This window comes from Scyliorhinus torazame, chromosome 9 (genome assembly GCF_047496885.1).
Source record: "Scyliorhinus torazame isolate Kashiwa2021f chromosome 9, sScyTor2.1, whole genome shotgun sequence".
NCBI lineage: Eukaryota > Metazoa > Chordata > Chondrichthyes > Carcharhiniformes > Scyliorhinidae > Scyliorhinus > Scyliorhinus torazame.
Genome location: NC_092715.1, coordinates 161341059 through 161358647, shown reverse-complemented (window position 1 = coordinate 161358647; position 17589 = coordinate 161341059). Strand labels below are relative to the sequence as shown.

Genomic DNA, 17589 nt, shown 5'->3' with positions numbered 1-17589 from the left:
AGTTAGAGGTTATCATCATAAAATAGTCACCAATAATCCAGACAGTGGTGAGACTACAAGGAGTTGCTGAGGCAAATAGTACTGTTGCAATAAACAAAAAACCTGATCGAGAAATGAGAATAGGGGATCTGCTTGTTGAATTAAATGAAGAATGGTAGGAAGAGGATTGAATGAAGTACAGGTCTCAGCATGGATTGGTCCAAATGGCCTGTTTATACTCTATACATTCTATGTAATGATCACAGACATGAAAGAAATTCTGAAAGTAACTTTTTATTTGCAGTACATTTTAGTGAGTATTGACTCTTATCTGTTTTAAAAGGTAATAAGGTGCACTTATCACTTTTTCTCATTACACCAATGTGTGTAGTTTTGTATCTAAAAATATAAAGTACAACATGTGGGAATTGTTAATGAATGTTGGTATTAATAGTTCTAGGTTATATTACACGAGGGAGATATTAGGAAATTGGTCCAGAAATTAGATTGAAGATGCAGCAGGCAATTTAGGTGTTAAACTGACTGAGGGAAAATACTGATAACATGGAGTCAAAGGGGACATCCATACCAGCCGAGTTGCATTGTCCCACAGATTTGGTTAGTGGGAATTCACAGGGTGCCGCAGATCCATTGTTCTTCGGGACACTCCTGGATAACCAGCTATTTGCCCATACAGAGTCTGATTACCTCTTTGTCCCTCATTGGGAGGTTTGTTGCAAATCCATAGCATGATTCCATTCTTTTGTTTAAATGGGAGTGGGCCATCACACTGTCAAGATAACGATTCAAGCCTGGAAACCCCAGAAGAGAATCTTTGTTTGAGGGATTGGGCGAAGCTGAGCGAGCGAGAAATAATCCTGTTTTAAACAGGTAGAGGAGAATGCTTTGGAAATCTGCCAGGAGAGATCATGAAAGTTACCTCAGGCAGGCTTTGGAAAAGGTTTCGGAACGAATGTCCCTAACAGTAGAAAAATTGCTTTGTTAAATATGCAAGTATTACCTTTGCCTTCCTATGTAAGTGGAACAATAGCTGCATGTTCATGTAAAGGGCTGTTTAATGGGAACTACAAGGTCACAAAACTACAGATAATCTGTTATTGTTAGGATTGAAGTTTAAAAGTTTAAATATTGTTTTCTTATATAATAAAGTTTGTTTATAAAATGGCCAAGCCCTATTTCTTATCATCCCTTGAACAAATCAATCTTTCCGCACCGTCTTAAAACTTTACAAAGTTCCGGCTCTGGCCAGCCTCTTAGCCATTGTTGAGAGCTGACCAGGTGTCTGTAATAGTTAAAAGATTTAGATTTAAACAGGATTCGTATCTCTGCCAAGTATCTATTTAGTATGAAATCACTCTTGCATATGGTACAATACAGTCATGTTTTCATGTAAGTGACTTTGTGCCATGTAATTCTTACCTCCTGTAAGTATCACCAGTTTCCCAAAAGTCTAATAATTCTCCCCGTGTCTGCGTGGGTTTCCTCCAGGTGCTTCGGTGTCCTCCCACAAGTTCCGAAAGACATGCTTGTTAGGTGAATTGGACATTCTGAATTCTCCCTCTGTGTACGCGAACAGGTGTTGTAGTGTGGCGACTAGGGAATTTTCACAGTAACTATTGCAGTGTTAATGTAAGCCTACCTGTGACACTAATAAAGATGATTTTTATAATAATTTACATTGTTCTCTGATATTTAAAAGTTTAATTCAAATAAAATCTCATATACACATTGAAATGATAAACAATTACACAATTATTTGTTCCTTTAGTTAAACTAAAACTATCTTAAGGAAAGAACTGAGTTTGTCAGACATTATTCTTTATCTTTGTTTCTGAGTAGACAAAAAATTTGGAGTCAAAGCCAGGATTAATGGAGTCTTGGGCATAACTTTGAGTTTAGTGAAACAAAACCTGCAAAGCCCCAAGCTGATTTTACCTTGTCTGCAACTGCTTCGGGTTTATTCCAGCAACTGTAAGTAGACAACAGGAAGCATTCTCACAGTTACATATACATATAGTAGTCATTTTATGAGTGACTTGCATCTGTCTAAAGTAATGTGGACGTAAGGAAAGGACAAAAGTCAGTTAATTTGATGGCCGTTTAAAGATTTTGAAAATTAGTTTATTTTATTGAATTGGATAAGAGAGTGGGCCATCACAATATTCATCCACTTGTGATTTGAGTGTGGACTTGACAAAGATGGAATGCAGTCATATATGTAAATGTTCCTTGGCTTCAATGTAAAATATTCAAAATTAATAGGTTTTAATTTATTCTAACGTCTATTGTTTTTACATATATCCATTGTTAAAATGCAATGTGCGTTCATATATTTTAGGTTTATATTTTTTTAAAAGCATCGGTGGAATTTACTTTGGTCTTATTGGTTGTGCAATGTTGTGGTCATTTTTTCCACTTATTTTTCAGCTGTCAATGCTGTATTCTTGGGGAAAAATGGTGTTGTGGAACTTCTGTTCAAGATTATCGGTCCTTTTAGCAAGAAGAACACGAGCCTCATAAAGTAGGTACCATAATTAACTAAAGCCTGAATAAATTGCATAGAGAAGTATGTTTAAATACAGAAATGTTACAGTGCAGAAGGAGGACATTCAGCCCGTTGTGTCTGCACCAACTCGAATGAGCATTTCACCTAGTGCCATTATCTTTCCAAAGCAAAACTATGCTACCCTGGCCATGGTGAAAGAGGAGGAAATTGTGTCACTAGAAGGGTTTAAAATTGATGAGGATGAAGTATTGGATAAATTGCACGTAAAGTGAACAGTGCACCAGGACCGGATTAGATGCATCCAAGGATACTGAAGGAAGTAAGAGTGGATGTTGCTGAGCCACTGGCCAAAGTTTTTCAGTCTTCCTTAGATTCTGGTGGTGCCCGAGGACTGGAGAATTGCAAACATTGCGCCTTTGTTCAAATAAAGATGCAAGGATAAGTTGAACAAATATCTATCAGCCAGATTAATTTTGGTGGCAGAGAGACCTCTAGAAATTATAATTTGGGGCAGAATAAATAGTCACATGGACAAATATGGATTAATTGAGGAAATTTAAAATGGATTTTGCAAGGGAAAATTTTGTTGAACTAACTTGCTGGAATTTTTCAAATAGGTAAGAGGGTTGATGAGGGCAATGCTGTTGATATGGTGCACATGGACTTCCAAAATACATCTGATACAATACCACTTGTGAGAAAAGTTATATATGTTATGTCATGGGAATGTCACTTTAAGAAATGTTTGTCTTCCCAAATGGCTGCAGTGATGTCATTGTATGGGTGGAGCTGGGCTCTGGCTCTGCTATTTACTTTCGTTTTGAGCTGGAAGTTGTTTTTGGCTCTTGAGTTTTAGTTTCGTTTTCAGTTGGGGAGCTGCATTCAAACCAAGGAGGTGTATTTTAGTCTCTCATTCTGCATGCTAAAGAATGTCTCCAGATCACTTGATGATTTCAAAGTAATGCCTGTTTCTGTAGAAATGCAAACCTACTGTCTTTGTTAAAAAGGGTCTTTGACTTATGGATGTTGTTTGGAAAATTACTAAGGGTTACCTATAGAGTACTGTATCTTGGGGGGGGGGTGTATCAGTGTTGGTAGTTGATAAGATGTTTACTGTGTGTTTATAAAATGTTAACTGGATTCATAAAATAAACATTGTTTTGTTAAAAAATACTTTAAATCTCTGTTGCATCACACCTGTAAAATGGGCCCTTAACCATAACCAAAATCTATTAAAAGTTGTGGATCAGGTGAACTCCATGATATACTTTGGTGTTCTCTAAACCCTGGCCCATAATAGTCACTTTACTATGTTTCATTTTTTTCTTGTAATACATTTCAAAACAGTCCTTCACTTTAAACCTTTGTGTGAAATTAACTAATGTTCAGAAATGTGCTGTACTGGTACTTTTTAAAAAAATTAAGAACTAAGAAAGTTAGATCAATACATTTTCTAAATAGCAAGAATCTTGGAACAATTCGCAAGCAAAGAGATTCGGGGTCCAAGTAAAAATATCAATGAAAACTAGTGAACAGGGCAAAAAATAATTTAAAAGGAGGTGCAGAGCAGGTTCACCAAAATAAAACTGGGGCTGAACAAGCTAAATTATGAGTACAGGTTGCATAGACTAGGCTTATATTTCCTTTAAGTAAGTGGTGATCTAATTCATTGTTGCCCAATAGGATTTTGATGCTCACCAAACCTATGGATATCAGGTTGACATATTCATCACATGACACACAATCTGTGTGTCCACTGCCCAATCTTTTGAAAATAAGTTTGAGGTTTTAAACAGTCAGCAATCAAAACTGATGTATTTGCTGTCAGATACAGAAGAACAACTTCAAAAGGGTTTTGCAATCTATTGTTCCACAAAGCAAGCCTACTCTTTACATTCTCAAAAGTTGGTGGTAATCTGTTAACTGAATTATTCTATTTTTGATGGTTATTGTTTTAAACATTTTCCAAGCATGAACTGTCCTTATCAAAATTGATATATTAGGAGATTTGGGGAGGGAACATAATCGACAATTCTTTACGACTTCTGCGTAAGGTGAAGGCTGAACATATTTAGATATGACACCTCCCCAGCGTGTCAAAATTACACATTTCAACCGTTATTAGCAGCCATGCAGCACTGTCCATAGCTCAAGCATCTCAACTGTTTTGGGAAAACCATTGGCCACCAGCTAAACAAAAGCCAAGTTCTTCAGTTCGCATCCCCATTACTAGATTTCCCCCCAGAAATCTTCAAGGGAAATCAGACCACTGTTCTTCTGAAGGCTGGCCCTGCTTTCACGGCACTTCACAGTGCAGGCCCATAGATCTAAGTATATTGTCATTTAAAGACACCCAGATAGAACAGGAATAGCGAAGGTAACCCATGACTGTTGTATATTCATAGTGTTTTTAGTGTTTACTCAAGAGCTGAACAGGGATACTTGAAGAGAACGAGTTTGCGCAGGCAAACAGGTAGTCTAACATCGCAGCCTGGAGTGTTAACATCTCCTAATTAAATCTCCACCTTTTGGTTGAATCTCTAAGGCCTGCAAACTCAAACTTGGATCCACCATGTAAAAACAGGCAATGAGCTAGGCGAAAGGATAGGCACCCAAAAAAAAAGGCGAACAGCATTTGTAGGCATCTGAAGAAATAATTAAATCATCGCTACATGAAAGCTGGTGACACGGGAGCCAAACAATGGTTGCAGCCAAGCGGTTGGGACCAAAAATTCCGACGCAAACAATCTTGGAGAGAAGCTTGCCATGTGCTCCGCCCAAAACAAACCCTCTAGTCGTGAGTAGCAAGTACCCGGCAGCAACAAATTTAGAACTGGGGTGTTGGCGGACTTTCTGTCGTGGCCATGGAGTGAGTGGTCACACATTTGGTGGCTCCCTGCTCAAGGCAAACATTTTGGTCTTTTTCCTGCTCGAAGGGCAAAGTATTTGAGGGCAAAAGGCACAGGAGTGCCTGGAGAAGTTAATACTCCTCTGGTGGTGGCTGGGGCATGGATCGGCAGACGAAGAGCACCACGAGAAAGAAAGTGAAGTTGGAGCAGGAGAGTTTTTGGTGGTGTGCCACAGGAAAAGATGGCGGAGGGCAAAGGGGGTGGGCTGCCTACCTGGACGACAGAGCAGCTGGTGGAGTTCTTGAATGACAAGTTTCAGCAGCAGAGGAAAGAGGACCTAGCCAAGGTGGTGGAGCAACTGAGATCTGAGATTAGTGAGTTAAGCAGAGGCTGGCGTCCCAGGGCCTTGCTATCCAGAAAGTGGAGGGGTTAGGGGAGCACGAAGAATAGTTGCCTCATTGGTGGCTGAGTTGGGAGTGATGCGGGAGAGCCTGAAAAAGCTGAGGGAGAAGATGGAGGATCTGGAGAATCGCTCCAGAAGGCAAACCCGAAGGATTGTTGGGATGCCTGAAGGCATTGAAGGTGCGGTGGCAAGGATGCCGGAGAAATTGGTGGGGGAGGGGGCCTTTGATCGGCATCTGGAGGTGGACAAAGCGCACAGGGCAGTAAGGAGGAGGCTGCAGGCGGGTGAGCCTCCGAGGGTGATGGTGGTGCGGTTGCACAGCTTTCTGGACAAGATGATCATTTGATGGGTGAGGCAGACCAGGAAATGTACCTGGGAAGAGAAGGAGCTGCGTGTGTACCAGGACCTGGGTGCGGAGCTGGAGAACAAGAAGGCTGGGTTTAACCGGATTAAGGCTGCCCTCTAGGGGGTGAAGTTTGGGGTATTATTCCCGGCTCGCTTGTATGTGACTTTCTGGAAGCGAGAGCTTTATTGTGACATGCTAGAGGAGGCAATAGAATTTGAGGGTCAATGGACTGGGAGGAGTGTGAGGACATTGAACTTTGGAGGAGTTTTGTGTGTTCATTAAAGTGTCATCGAGGGCCGAAGGGCCTGTACTGCGCTGTAATGTTCTATGTTCTATGTTTGGTGGTGTGTTTTCAGGGGCATGTTGTGACTGGGGAGCAACAATGGTGAGTGTGTCTTTTTTCCTCTTGAGGGACAGATAGTTAGTTAGGGGGGGGGCAGGGGAACTGGAGGGAGGAGGTATGGTTGGAGGCCTTGGGCGGAGGCCAATGTGCTTTCTGGGCGGGCTAGTTGGCGGGAGTGATGGGCATGTGGGAGATGCACCCATGGAAGTTTGGGAAGGTGAAGAAGTTTTCATACTTCTCCCATGTGCATGGGTGTACTCCCAGATTGATTCTTTTCCGTGTTGGACAAGAGGCACGGGCAGCGCTCGCAGTGGAGGCTGGAAGTGGGGCTGTTGGTGGATGAGGAGGCGGGTGAGTGGCTGAGGTCTGCCATCCAGGGCCATGTGGAACTAAACGACATGGGGGTGGTCATAGCCACCACGCTGGGGAGGCACACAAGGTGTTGTCGGGGGTGGGGGGTATGTCAATCGAGCACAAGGGGAGAAAACAGTGCGGGAGGAGAGGGCAAGACACGGTGGATGTGATTTTAAGGGTGGACAGGCGATACTTGGAGGCGCCGGAGGCAAGGCTGTTGAAGGGGAGGCTGAGGCTCAGGATGGAGTTTGGGCAAGTTTCTACGGGGTGGGTCAACTATGGAGGGCTAGAGGAGCAGTGTATGAGTAAGGGGAGAAGGCGAGTTGGATGTTGGCCCATCAGTTGAGAAAGTGAGGCGGTGAGAGAGATCGGCAGAGTTCGGGATGATAAGGGCATGGTGGTGATGGACCCGGAGGGGGTGAATGGAGTGTTCGAGGCGTTTCATAGAAGGCTCTGCGAGTCGGAGTCCCCAGACATGGAGGAGGGGATGCGACGGTTCATGGATGGGTTAGGGTTTCCCAAAGTAGAGGAGGGACTGGTTCAGGAACTGGGGACCCCAATTGGGCTGAAGGAGGTGATGGAAGTATGGGGACGATGCAGGCTGGGAAGGCCCTGGAGCCGGATGCATTCCCGGTAGAGTTCTATAAAAGTTTGGGGCGTACCTGGGGCCACTGCTAGTGAGGGTGTATAATGAAGCAAGAGAGGCTTCCATCTCCCTGATTTTAAAGAAGAAGGAGGATCCGGAGCGGTGCAGGTCATACTGCCCGCCAAGTTATTGGAAAGGTGTTGGCATTGCGAACTGAGGACTGCATTCTGGGGGTGACGTCAACATCGCACAGTATTCCATTTACTAAAACCACCCAAGAGAAAAGAAATTGTCAAGAAAAAGTATCAGGATCAGGTCATACAGCGGGAGAACAAGGTAAAACAGTGCTTTTTGCCAAGGTCAAGATTTCTGGCAAGAAATTATACCATAAGTGAAAAATGGATTCCTGCTGTTGTGCCTAAACCACAGTGGGTCACAACCCATATACAGTGAGAAATGACTACAAGGCTGTTTCATGAAACAATTCGATATTTATTAACTATCACACAATTGTTAGTTATTTAATCACACACACAACATAAGTTAAATTACAAAAGCTAGTACGCACAAGACCTCAACTTAATTTCAAGTGACTGGCAAGTACTGGGCAGATATTGCCTTTATCTGTGACCCGCAGTCTTGTAGTTCTTGATGATTGGTTGTCCTTGTCTCTGGTCTTCCTTCTGCTGGTATCGTGGATGGTCTTCTTTGGTCGGCGAAGGGTCACTGTTGTTGGTTGCTGCTGCAGAGAGATTCTAAGGTGGTGCAGCACCTTTTAACCTGCTTGGATTTTCATGCCCTTTGGTGGCGGTCTCTGGGTCAGTGTCAATCAATTGATCAGTGCTCGAGCACCCTGATCGATCAAGTCCAATCGGGCTGCCACATCAATTTTGGGGTGGGCACAGTGGCCATGCCTGGAAGTGTTGGTGAAGGTAGGCCCTTCCAAATAAAGAGCTTAGGTGCTGCTGTGTCTGGTAACTATCTGATTGACAGGATAGTCCTATTGTTCCTGGCATGGCCTGGAGATGTTCTTTTGCCTGGGTTGTTAAAAACAACTGAGCTGTAACTTTTGTGTATCCAAGCTGCAACCTGTCTGTCCCTGACTTTGACCATTTTTCCCAGCGTTCTTTGCGGGAGGCCATTTTAGGTGGCCACATTGCAACGATCTTAGCTCAATCAGGAAGGCTCTCCTCCACTGTTCAAACCTGAGATGATTTAATATAGCGAAGGCATGCAAATCAACTTTAGGCAACAAGAACTAATCTGTCAGAGGCAGAACCAACAGCGTACCAAATCCAGCTGTTCCAAGAGATGACCTGGACCTTCCCGAGAACCTGACACTAACCTAATGAATTGGGGGAAAATAGCACCTCAACTGTGAATCAAACACCATGTGAACCTCTGATCACTACGTTGGCTGCATTTAAGATGGCCACTAACTACGCTCACACCAAGCCAAAGAACCAGAGACTTTTGCAAATACTAAAAAAACAGATGCCCGAGGTTTGTCGACAAACACACAGAGAATGATGACCTCCAGAATGTCTGACGTATTGACTTGTTGTTAATTGACTGTTCATGTTGCTAATTGATAATGTTATCCTGTTTGTTGTGTCCGGGACCTTTGATTTAAAAGGGGAGGAAATGTTGTGTATTCATAGTGTTTCCTCACAAGCAGCCTTGTAGCTGAACAGGGGCACAGGAAAATGGGCAGTCTAACGTAATAGCCTGTAGTGTTAACATCATCTAAATAAAATGTTTTGGTTGAACCTCCTAAGACCTGCAGACTCCGCCACAATGACAGACTATTTTTCTTATTTCATTGAGCAAAGTGGCACTTCAGCTTATGGGTAATCAGAAACCTGACAACCTGAACTATATTCTGCTAAACATAGTCGTGGTCTGATCAATATGTAATTACAATACAACATGAAGCACAGTTGATTCTTCCTTGCTCTGTTAGATTTTGGGTGGCATGGTGGCACAGTGGTTGGAACTGCTGCCTCACAACGCCAGGAATCAGGGTTCAATTTCGGCCTCGGGTGACTGTGTGGTGTTTGCACTTTCTCCCCGTGTCTGTGTGGGTTTCCTCCGGGTGCTCCAGTTTCCTCCTGCAATCCAAGGATGTGCAGGTTTGGTGCATTGCCCATGCTAAATTGCCCCTTAGTGTCCAAAAGGTTAGCTGGGGTTATGGGGATATGGTCAGGGCATGGGCCGAAGTAGGATGCTCTTTCAAGGGTCGCTGCAGACTCGATAGGCTGAATGGCCTCCTGCACTGTGGAGATTCTATGATTTGGATGACAAATAATGAATTAGGAAATGACACGCATACTCAGACCCTCTGCTGCAAATTTAACACAACTCCGCATTGTGTGGCTCTAAAAATAAGATATTTGTGACTGATCTGCCACATGTGGTGAATATTGAGCATATTAGACAATATTTGTCTACTTGATGTGTTTAAAATGAACAGATAAATTTGATGGAAACTATTTCCTCTGACGAGAGTCTAGTATAAGCTGGTAGAAGCATAAAGTTAGAGCTAGGCTGATCAGGGGTGATGTCTCAGGGAGGCAAGTGGAAATCTGGAACTATTAACCCTCCCCACCACTATTATTCCATAAAACAACTCATGAGATTAGGTCAATTGAAAACTTCTGAACTAGGATTGTTGAATTTTTGTAAGGAAAAGGGATTGAAGAGTTACAAAACTGGGTAAATGAAATTGTATGGATTGACCATGTTCTAATTAAATATTGGAACAGGCTCGAGGGTCTGACTTATTTACTGTTGTTCTTAGTTTGTAATTTGTCTCGGTAAGGGATACTTCAGCATATTTTTAGCAGAGGTGGAGGGATTTATGGTCATGCTCCTTCTGTATAATGCATTTGTTCGTCTTGTGTGATATCCATCATTTCTGTCAGGATCAGAGTCGTGTTGCCTGACCAGCTTCAAAGCTCTGATCCAAATTTCTATGTCTGGTAACATGGGGATAAATTGTATAAAATACATAGAGCAACATATTAATTCTGGCAAACATCCACATATCAATGATTTATTACTTACAGTTTTTCTTGTGTGTTTTGTTATTAATTGGTAACTTAAACATTCTTGTCTGTTTTAATAACATTTTTGTAGTTTGTTGATGGGATATTAAAAACTATGTGCATTATGGGATATATGTGTGTATATATATATATATATTTATATATATGTAATGATAAAGCCAGTACCTTGAATGACTTAAAATGAAAAGAGAAACAATTGAAATGTTGTTTATTTCTTCCGTTGATAATTCTGCTCCAAGCTTTTCTGTTTATGGCAAAGTAAATAAAGCAATTCTTGTGATTGAAGACGGGGAGACACCATACATTGTGCATTAATTGCCCACTTAAGGGCCTCAATTGGCATCGGTGTGGGAAGGTTATCAATAAGCCTTTCCGTCATGGACTTAATCTAGGCAGAGATGGGAAGGCAGAAGGGTCCCATCCCCGGATGCTTTAATCTGATTATATACCTCCTAACTCACCTCATGGGAGGGCATTAAACTGCGCCCATTCAGGCTTTATTTATCTTTGTTCCACTTGTTTGGCTGAAACTATTATATGTAATTGAGGGCCGATTTGTACTATCATTTCATTCAATAGTGCTTGTGCTAAGGGGATGCATCAATATTAACTTAATTACTTGACCTGGAGCAGATTTTAAAGTTTTTACAAAATAACCAAATATAATTTTGTTCTTTTATAAACTTTTATCAGTTTCAGTTCTCATTCTATCAGTTTAGATTTGTAACCCTTGAAGGAAATTTATTTGTCTTTTTTTATCCCTGCCACAATTTGTTAACGGTTGCATCGTATGGACTGTGTGGTTTCTTTGCAGGGTCTCATTAGACACACTGGCAGCATTGCTGAAATCCAGTAAGTGTTTTACCTAGTTAACTATCTTATGAAAGTTAATCAATAAGGAAGGATATTTTGTTTCCTCTTTAAAATTTGTTTGGATATTTATATTTCCTTATATTTCCATCTCTTGGATTTTGCTGGTAGCTCTTTAATTTGATGCCCATTTGAACACCAATCTTACGTGCATCTCCGTTGAGCCTGATCCCAATACCTCTGATTTTATATGCGCTTGCTGGAAGATGCTCTATTCTTCACAAGTGCTTTTTCCACTTGATGTAATTCAGATTGAGTGGTACAGAACATGATCCATCCCCAATCATTTTTATAAGCAGTATGCCATACTCGATGACATTAGTGAACTAGATGGATTTTTAAGATAATCTGTAATTTTGTGGACTAGCTTTTACTTCCAGATTTATTTAATCAAACTTGCATCAGGTGGATACAAGTGATCCAATGGCATTATTTTGAAGATGAGCTGGGTAGTTACCCCTGACCAATGTTTAACCCTCAGTTAACAACACAAAAGCAGATTAGTTTATTGCCATTTGTGGGAGATTGGCTGCCACGTTTTCTATATAACACTTTAAACGTACTTACTTTGCTGTGAGGCACTTTGGAATGCCCCGTGATCATGAAAGGCACTAAGTAAATGCAGGGTTTTTGACTTGTTTAAATTTAGAGGATATAGTTAATAACATGATAAAAAGTTCCCTTACAAAAATTTACATTTAGCTGCACAAAACTTCTAAGTGTCATGTCAGCATAGTGGTAATGTTACTGGACTTGTAATGCAGCAATTTGGACTAATTCAGAGATATCAACTTCCACCAGCAGCAGGGGAATTTAAATTCAATTGAACAAATCTGGAATAAATAGCTAGCCTCTATTTTGGTAGCCTCTGATTAGATTGCCTTAAAAACCTGTCTGGCTCACTAATGTTCTTTAGGGAAGGAAACCTGGTCTTCTCGGCTGGTCTGGCCACTGGTTGACTCGTAACTTGCACTATGAAATGACCGAGAAATCCATTCAGTTGTTTCAAATCAACCAAGTTTAAAAAATAACTTCCTCTCTCTTCCCCCCCCCCCCCCTCCCCCCCATAAAAGTTTGCTAAGCTTTTTTTGTGAGAGTGATGCTTCTTGTACTTCTTAAGACTTAGTAACATTGGACCTAGAAGCAGGACTAGACCATTCAACCCTTAAAACCTGCTCCACCATTTGATAAATTCATGGCTAATCTGCTGGTGGTCTCAACTCCACTTCCATGTCTATCAGAAATATAACTCGCCCTTGAATGAATTCCGTGTGCCAGCCTCCACTGCTTTCTGGGGAATAGGATTCCACATATTAATGATCTCTGCAAGAAAAATATACCCTCATCTCCATCTTAAAAGGGAGACTTCTTATTCGTAAACCGTGTCCCCTAGTTCTGGTTTCTCCCACAGGAGGAAACAGCCTCTTGGTCTCCACCCTCTCAAGTCCCCTCAGATTTCTCCATGTTTTAATAGGGGGAAGTGGTGGCTTAGTAGTATTGTCACTGATCTAGTTAACCAGAGACCCGAGTAATGTTCTGGGGACCCAGGTTCAAATCCTGCCACTGCAGATGTTGAAATTTTAATTCAATAAAAAATCTGGAATTTAAAGTAAGTCTGATGATGACCATGAAACCATTGTCGATTATCGTAAAAACCCATCTGACTCACTAATGTCCTCTAGGGGAAGAAATCTGCCATCCTTACCTGGCCTGGCCTACATGTGACTCTTGACCCACAGCAATGTGGTTGACTCTCAACTTCCCCCTCAAGGGCATTTACAGATGGGCAATAAATGCTGGCACAGCCTGCGATGCCAACATCCCATGAACGAATGGGGGAAAAAAAGACCACCTCAATCTTCTGAACTCCAATAGGTATAGGCACAGCCTGTTCAATCATTCTTCATAAGATGAGTTCTTTTTTTAAAAAAATATATTTTATTGAAATTTTTTTTCCCCTGAGCAACATTTTTCCCGCTTATAAAACAAACAAAACGATAACAATAACAAAACAGAAATTTTTTAACTTTTTAACAATAATAATAATAATAATATACAAGTAACAAAACCTCGTACTCTATTGACCTATACTCAACTAAGCCTCCTCCCCCCCCCTCCCCCCTGGGTTGCTGCTGCTGGTCATCTGTCTTCCCTCTAACGTTCCCCTAGGTAGTCGAGAAATGGCTGCCACCGCCTGGTGAACCCTTGAGCCGATCCTCTCAGGGCAAACTTTATCTGCTCCAGTTTAATAAACCCCGCCATATTGTTTACCCAGGCCTCCAGTCCGGGGGGTTTCGCCTCCTTCCACATGAGTAGGATCCTGCGCCGGGCTACGAGGGACGCAAAGGCCACGACATCGGCCTCTTTCGCCTCCTGCACTCCCGGCTCTTCCGCAACTCCAAATAGAGCTAACCCCCAGCCTGGTTTGACCCGGGCCTTCACCACCTGCGAAATCACTTCAGTCACTCCCTTCCAATACCCTTCCAGTGCCGGGCACGCCCAAAACATATGTGCGTGGTTTGCCGGGCTCCCGCCACACCTCCCACATTTGTCCTCCACTCCAAAGAACCTGCTCAATCTTGCCCCCGTTATGTGTGCTCTATGTACCACCTTAAATTGAATCAGGCTAAGCCTGGCGCATGAGGAAGAGGAATTTACCCTGCTTAGGGCATCAGCCCACATACCCTCCTCTATCTCCTGCCCTAATTCTTCTTCCCACTTTTTAGTTCACCCACCGACTCCTCCCCCTCTTCCCTCATCTCTCTATAAATCTCTGACACCTTGCCCTCTCCGACCCACACCCCTGAAAGCACCCTGTCCTGTATCCCCTGTGTCGGGAGTCGCGGAAATTCCCTCACCTGTTGTCTAGTAAACACCCTCACCTGCATATATCTCAAGAAATTCCCCCGGGGTAACTTATACTTTTCCTCCAGTGCTCCCAAGCTCGCAAAAGTCCCATCTATGAATAAATCTCCCACCTTCCTAATTCCCAACTGGTACCAGCTCTGAAATCCTCCATCCATTCTTCCTGGGGCGAACCTATGGTTGTTCCTGATAGGGGACCCCACCAGGGCTCCCCGCACCCCTCTCTGTCGCCTCCACTGTCCCCATATGTTCAGTGTTGCCGCCACCACCGGGTTCGTGGTGTACTTTTTCGGTGAGAACGGTAGCGGCGCCGTCACCAGCGCCTCTAGACTCGTCCTTTTACAGGACCTTCTCTCCAGCCTTTTCCACGCCGCTCCCTCACCCTCCATCATCCATCTACGTATCATTGCCACATTGGCGGCCCAATAATAATCTACCAAGTTCGGTAGTGCCAGTCCTCTTCTGTCCCTACTGCGCTGAAGGAACCCCCTCCTTACTCTCGGAACGTTCCCTGCCCACACAAAGCTCGTAATGCTCCTATCTATTTTATTATAAAAGGTCCTGGTGATTAAAATAGGGAGACATTGAAATACAAATAAGAACCTCGGGAGGACCATCATCTTAATTGCTTGCACCCTGCCCGTCAGCGATAAAGGCTGCATGTCCCACCTCTTAAAGTCCTCCTCCATTTGTTCTACCAGCCGTGTCAGATTAAGTCTGTGCAAGGTTCCCCAGCTCCTAGCGATCTGAATCCCCAAGTATCGGAAGTTTCTTTCCACTTTCCTTAGCGGTAAGCCTTCTATCTCTCTACTCTGGTCCCCTGGATGTATCACATATAATTCACTCTTCCCCATGTTTAACCTATACCCCGAAAATTCCCTGAACCTCCTCAAGATTCGCATAACCTCTATCATCCTCCCCGCTGGGTCCGACACGTATAGCAATAGGTCATCCGCGTATAACGAGACTCGGTGTTCTTCTCCCCCTCTAGTCACCCCTCTCCATTTCCTGGAGTCTCTCAACGCCATGGCCAGAGGTTCAATTGCCAACGCAAACAACAATGGAGACAGCGGGCATCCCTGTCTTGTTCCCCTATATAATCGGAAATACTCCGATCTATGTCGACCTGTAACTACGCTTGCCGTTGGTGCCCCATAAAGTAGTCTAACCCAGCGAATAAACCCGTTCCCAAACCCAAACCTCCTTAACACTTCCCATAAATACTCCCACTCCACCCTATCAAATGCCTTCTCTGCGTCCATTGCCGCCACTATCTCTGCCTCCCCCTCCACTGAGGGCATCATTATCACCCCTAATAGCCGTCGCACGTTAACATTCAATTGTCTCCCTTTTACGAACCCTGTCTGGTCTTTGTGCACCACCCCTGGGACACAGTCCTCTATCCTCGATGCCAGCACCTTTGCTAGCAGTTTGGCGTCCACGTTCAGTAGTGAAATAGGTCTATAAGACCCACACTGCATCGGATCTTTGTCCCTCTTCAAAATTAGCGATATCGTCGCCTCCGACATTGTCGGGGGTAGTGTCCCCCCTTCCCTGGCCTCATTGAACGTCCTCACCAACAACGGGGCCAACAAGTCCACGTATTTTCTGTAGAATTCCACCAGGAACCCGTCCGGCCCCGATGCCTTCCCTGCTTGCATGCTTCCCAGTCCCTTAATAACCTCGTCCACCTCAATCGGCGCCCCCAGGCCTGCCACCGCCTGCTCCTCCACTTTCGGGAACCTCAATTGGTCCAGGAACTGCCGCATCCCCTCCTCTCCCTCTGGGGGCTGAGACCTATACAGTTCTTCATAAAAGGTCTTAAACACCTCATTTATCTTTCCTGCCCTTCGCACAGTGTCTCCCCTTTCATCCCTAATTCCTCCTATCTCCCTCGCTGCTGCCCTCTTTCGCAGTTGGTGCGCCAACAGGTGACTAGCCTTTTCCCCATATTCATACCTCTTCCCCTGTGCCTTCCTCCACAGTACCTCCGCCTTTCTGGTGGTCAGAAGGTCAAACTAGGTCTGGAGTCGTCTCCTCTCCCTGTACAGCTCCTCCTCCGGGGTCTCTGCAAATTCCCTGTCCACCCTTAAAATCTCCCCCAGTAATCTATCCCTTTCCTTGGCCTCTGTTTTCCTTTTGTGGGCCCCAATAGAAATCAGCTCTCCTCTGACCACCGCTTTTAGTGCTTCCCAGACCACTCCCACAGGGACCTCGCCGTCGTCATTGACCTCCAGGTATCTCTCGATACACCCCCTCACTCTTGCACACACTCCCTCATCCGCCATCAGTCCCACATCTAATCGCCAGAGTGTTCTCTGCTCCCTGTCCTCTCCTACTTCCAGGTCCACCCAATGTGGGCATGATCCGAAACCGCTATGACTGAGTATTCAGCTTCTTCCACCCTAGAGATCAACGACCTTCCTAAAACAAAAAAATCTATCCGGGAGTACACTTTATGGACGTGGGAGAAGAAGGAGAACTCCCTAGCCCTGGCTCTAAGAAATCGCCATGGATCCACTCCCCCCATTTGGTCCATAAACCCCGTAAGTACCTTGGCCGCTGCCGGCCTTCTTCCAGTCCTTGAGCTGGATCTATCTAGCCCCGGGTCCAGCACCGTATTGAAGTCCCCTCCTAAAATCAAATTTCCTGCCTCCAGGTCCGGAATACGCCCCAGCATCCGTCTCATGAACCCCGCATCGTCCCAATTTGGGGCATACACATTAGCCAACACGACCTCCATTCCCTCCAGCCTACCACTCACCATTACATATCTACCTCCACTATCTGCTACAATGGTCTTTGCTTCAAATGCTACCTGTTTCCCCACCAAAATGGCCACCCCTCTGTTCTTTGCGTCCAGTCCTGAGTGGAACACCTGTCCCACCCATCCTTTCCTTAGCCCAACTTGGTCCGCCACCTTTAGGTGCGTCTCTTGGAGCATAACCACGTCTGCCCTTAGTCCTTTCAAATGCGCGAGCGCTCGGGCCCTTTTTATCGGTCCATTCAGGCCTCTCACGTTCCACGTGATCAGCCTCACTGGGGGGCTACCTGCCCCCCTCCCGTGTCGACTAGCCATTGCCTTCTCTAGGCCAGTCCCATATCCCGCCTCTGCGCTCCCGCTCGCTCCCCCAGTGTCGCATTCCGCCCCCGACCACCCTCTCTTTAGCCATTTCCTTTTGGATTTCCGCAGCAGCAACCCAGTTGTCTCCCCCCCCCCCCCCCCGCTAGATCCCTATCTAGCTTGATTGCTCCCCCATATCACTTCCGTAAGTCAGCTGACTTCAACTGACCCCGGCTACTCCTGCTCGCTCCTCGACCCCCCCCCCGGTGTGAGGGAACTCCCATCCGCCTTGCGCCTGTTTTCCCGCCTTATTCTTTCTGGCGCGGGAACATCCC

At 44.4% G+C, this 17589-nt stretch overlaps 1 protein-coding gene across 10 annotated transcripts in view; it reads left to right on the top strand.

Annotated features, from left to right (window-relative positions):
* The window catches only part of agtpbp1 (ATP/GTP binding carboxypeptidase 1), a 462243-nt gene that overhangs the window by 184281 nt on the left and 260373 nt on the right, over window positions 1-17589 (top strand). For 9 of the 10 annotated variants that reach the window (XM_072516701.1, XM_072516698.1, XM_072516700.1 and 6 more), the window contains 3 exons: window positions 1840-1971; window positions 2428-2521; window positions 11270-11307. In XM_072516701.1, the coding sequence (XP_072372802.1) occupies window positions 1840-1971; window positions 2428-2521; window positions 11270-11307 (264 nt within the window). The remainder of the gene's footprint in view (window positions 1-1839; window positions 1972-2427; window positions 2522-11269; window positions 11308-17589) is intronic. The other variant, XM_072516702.1, reaches the window with a different exon arrangement.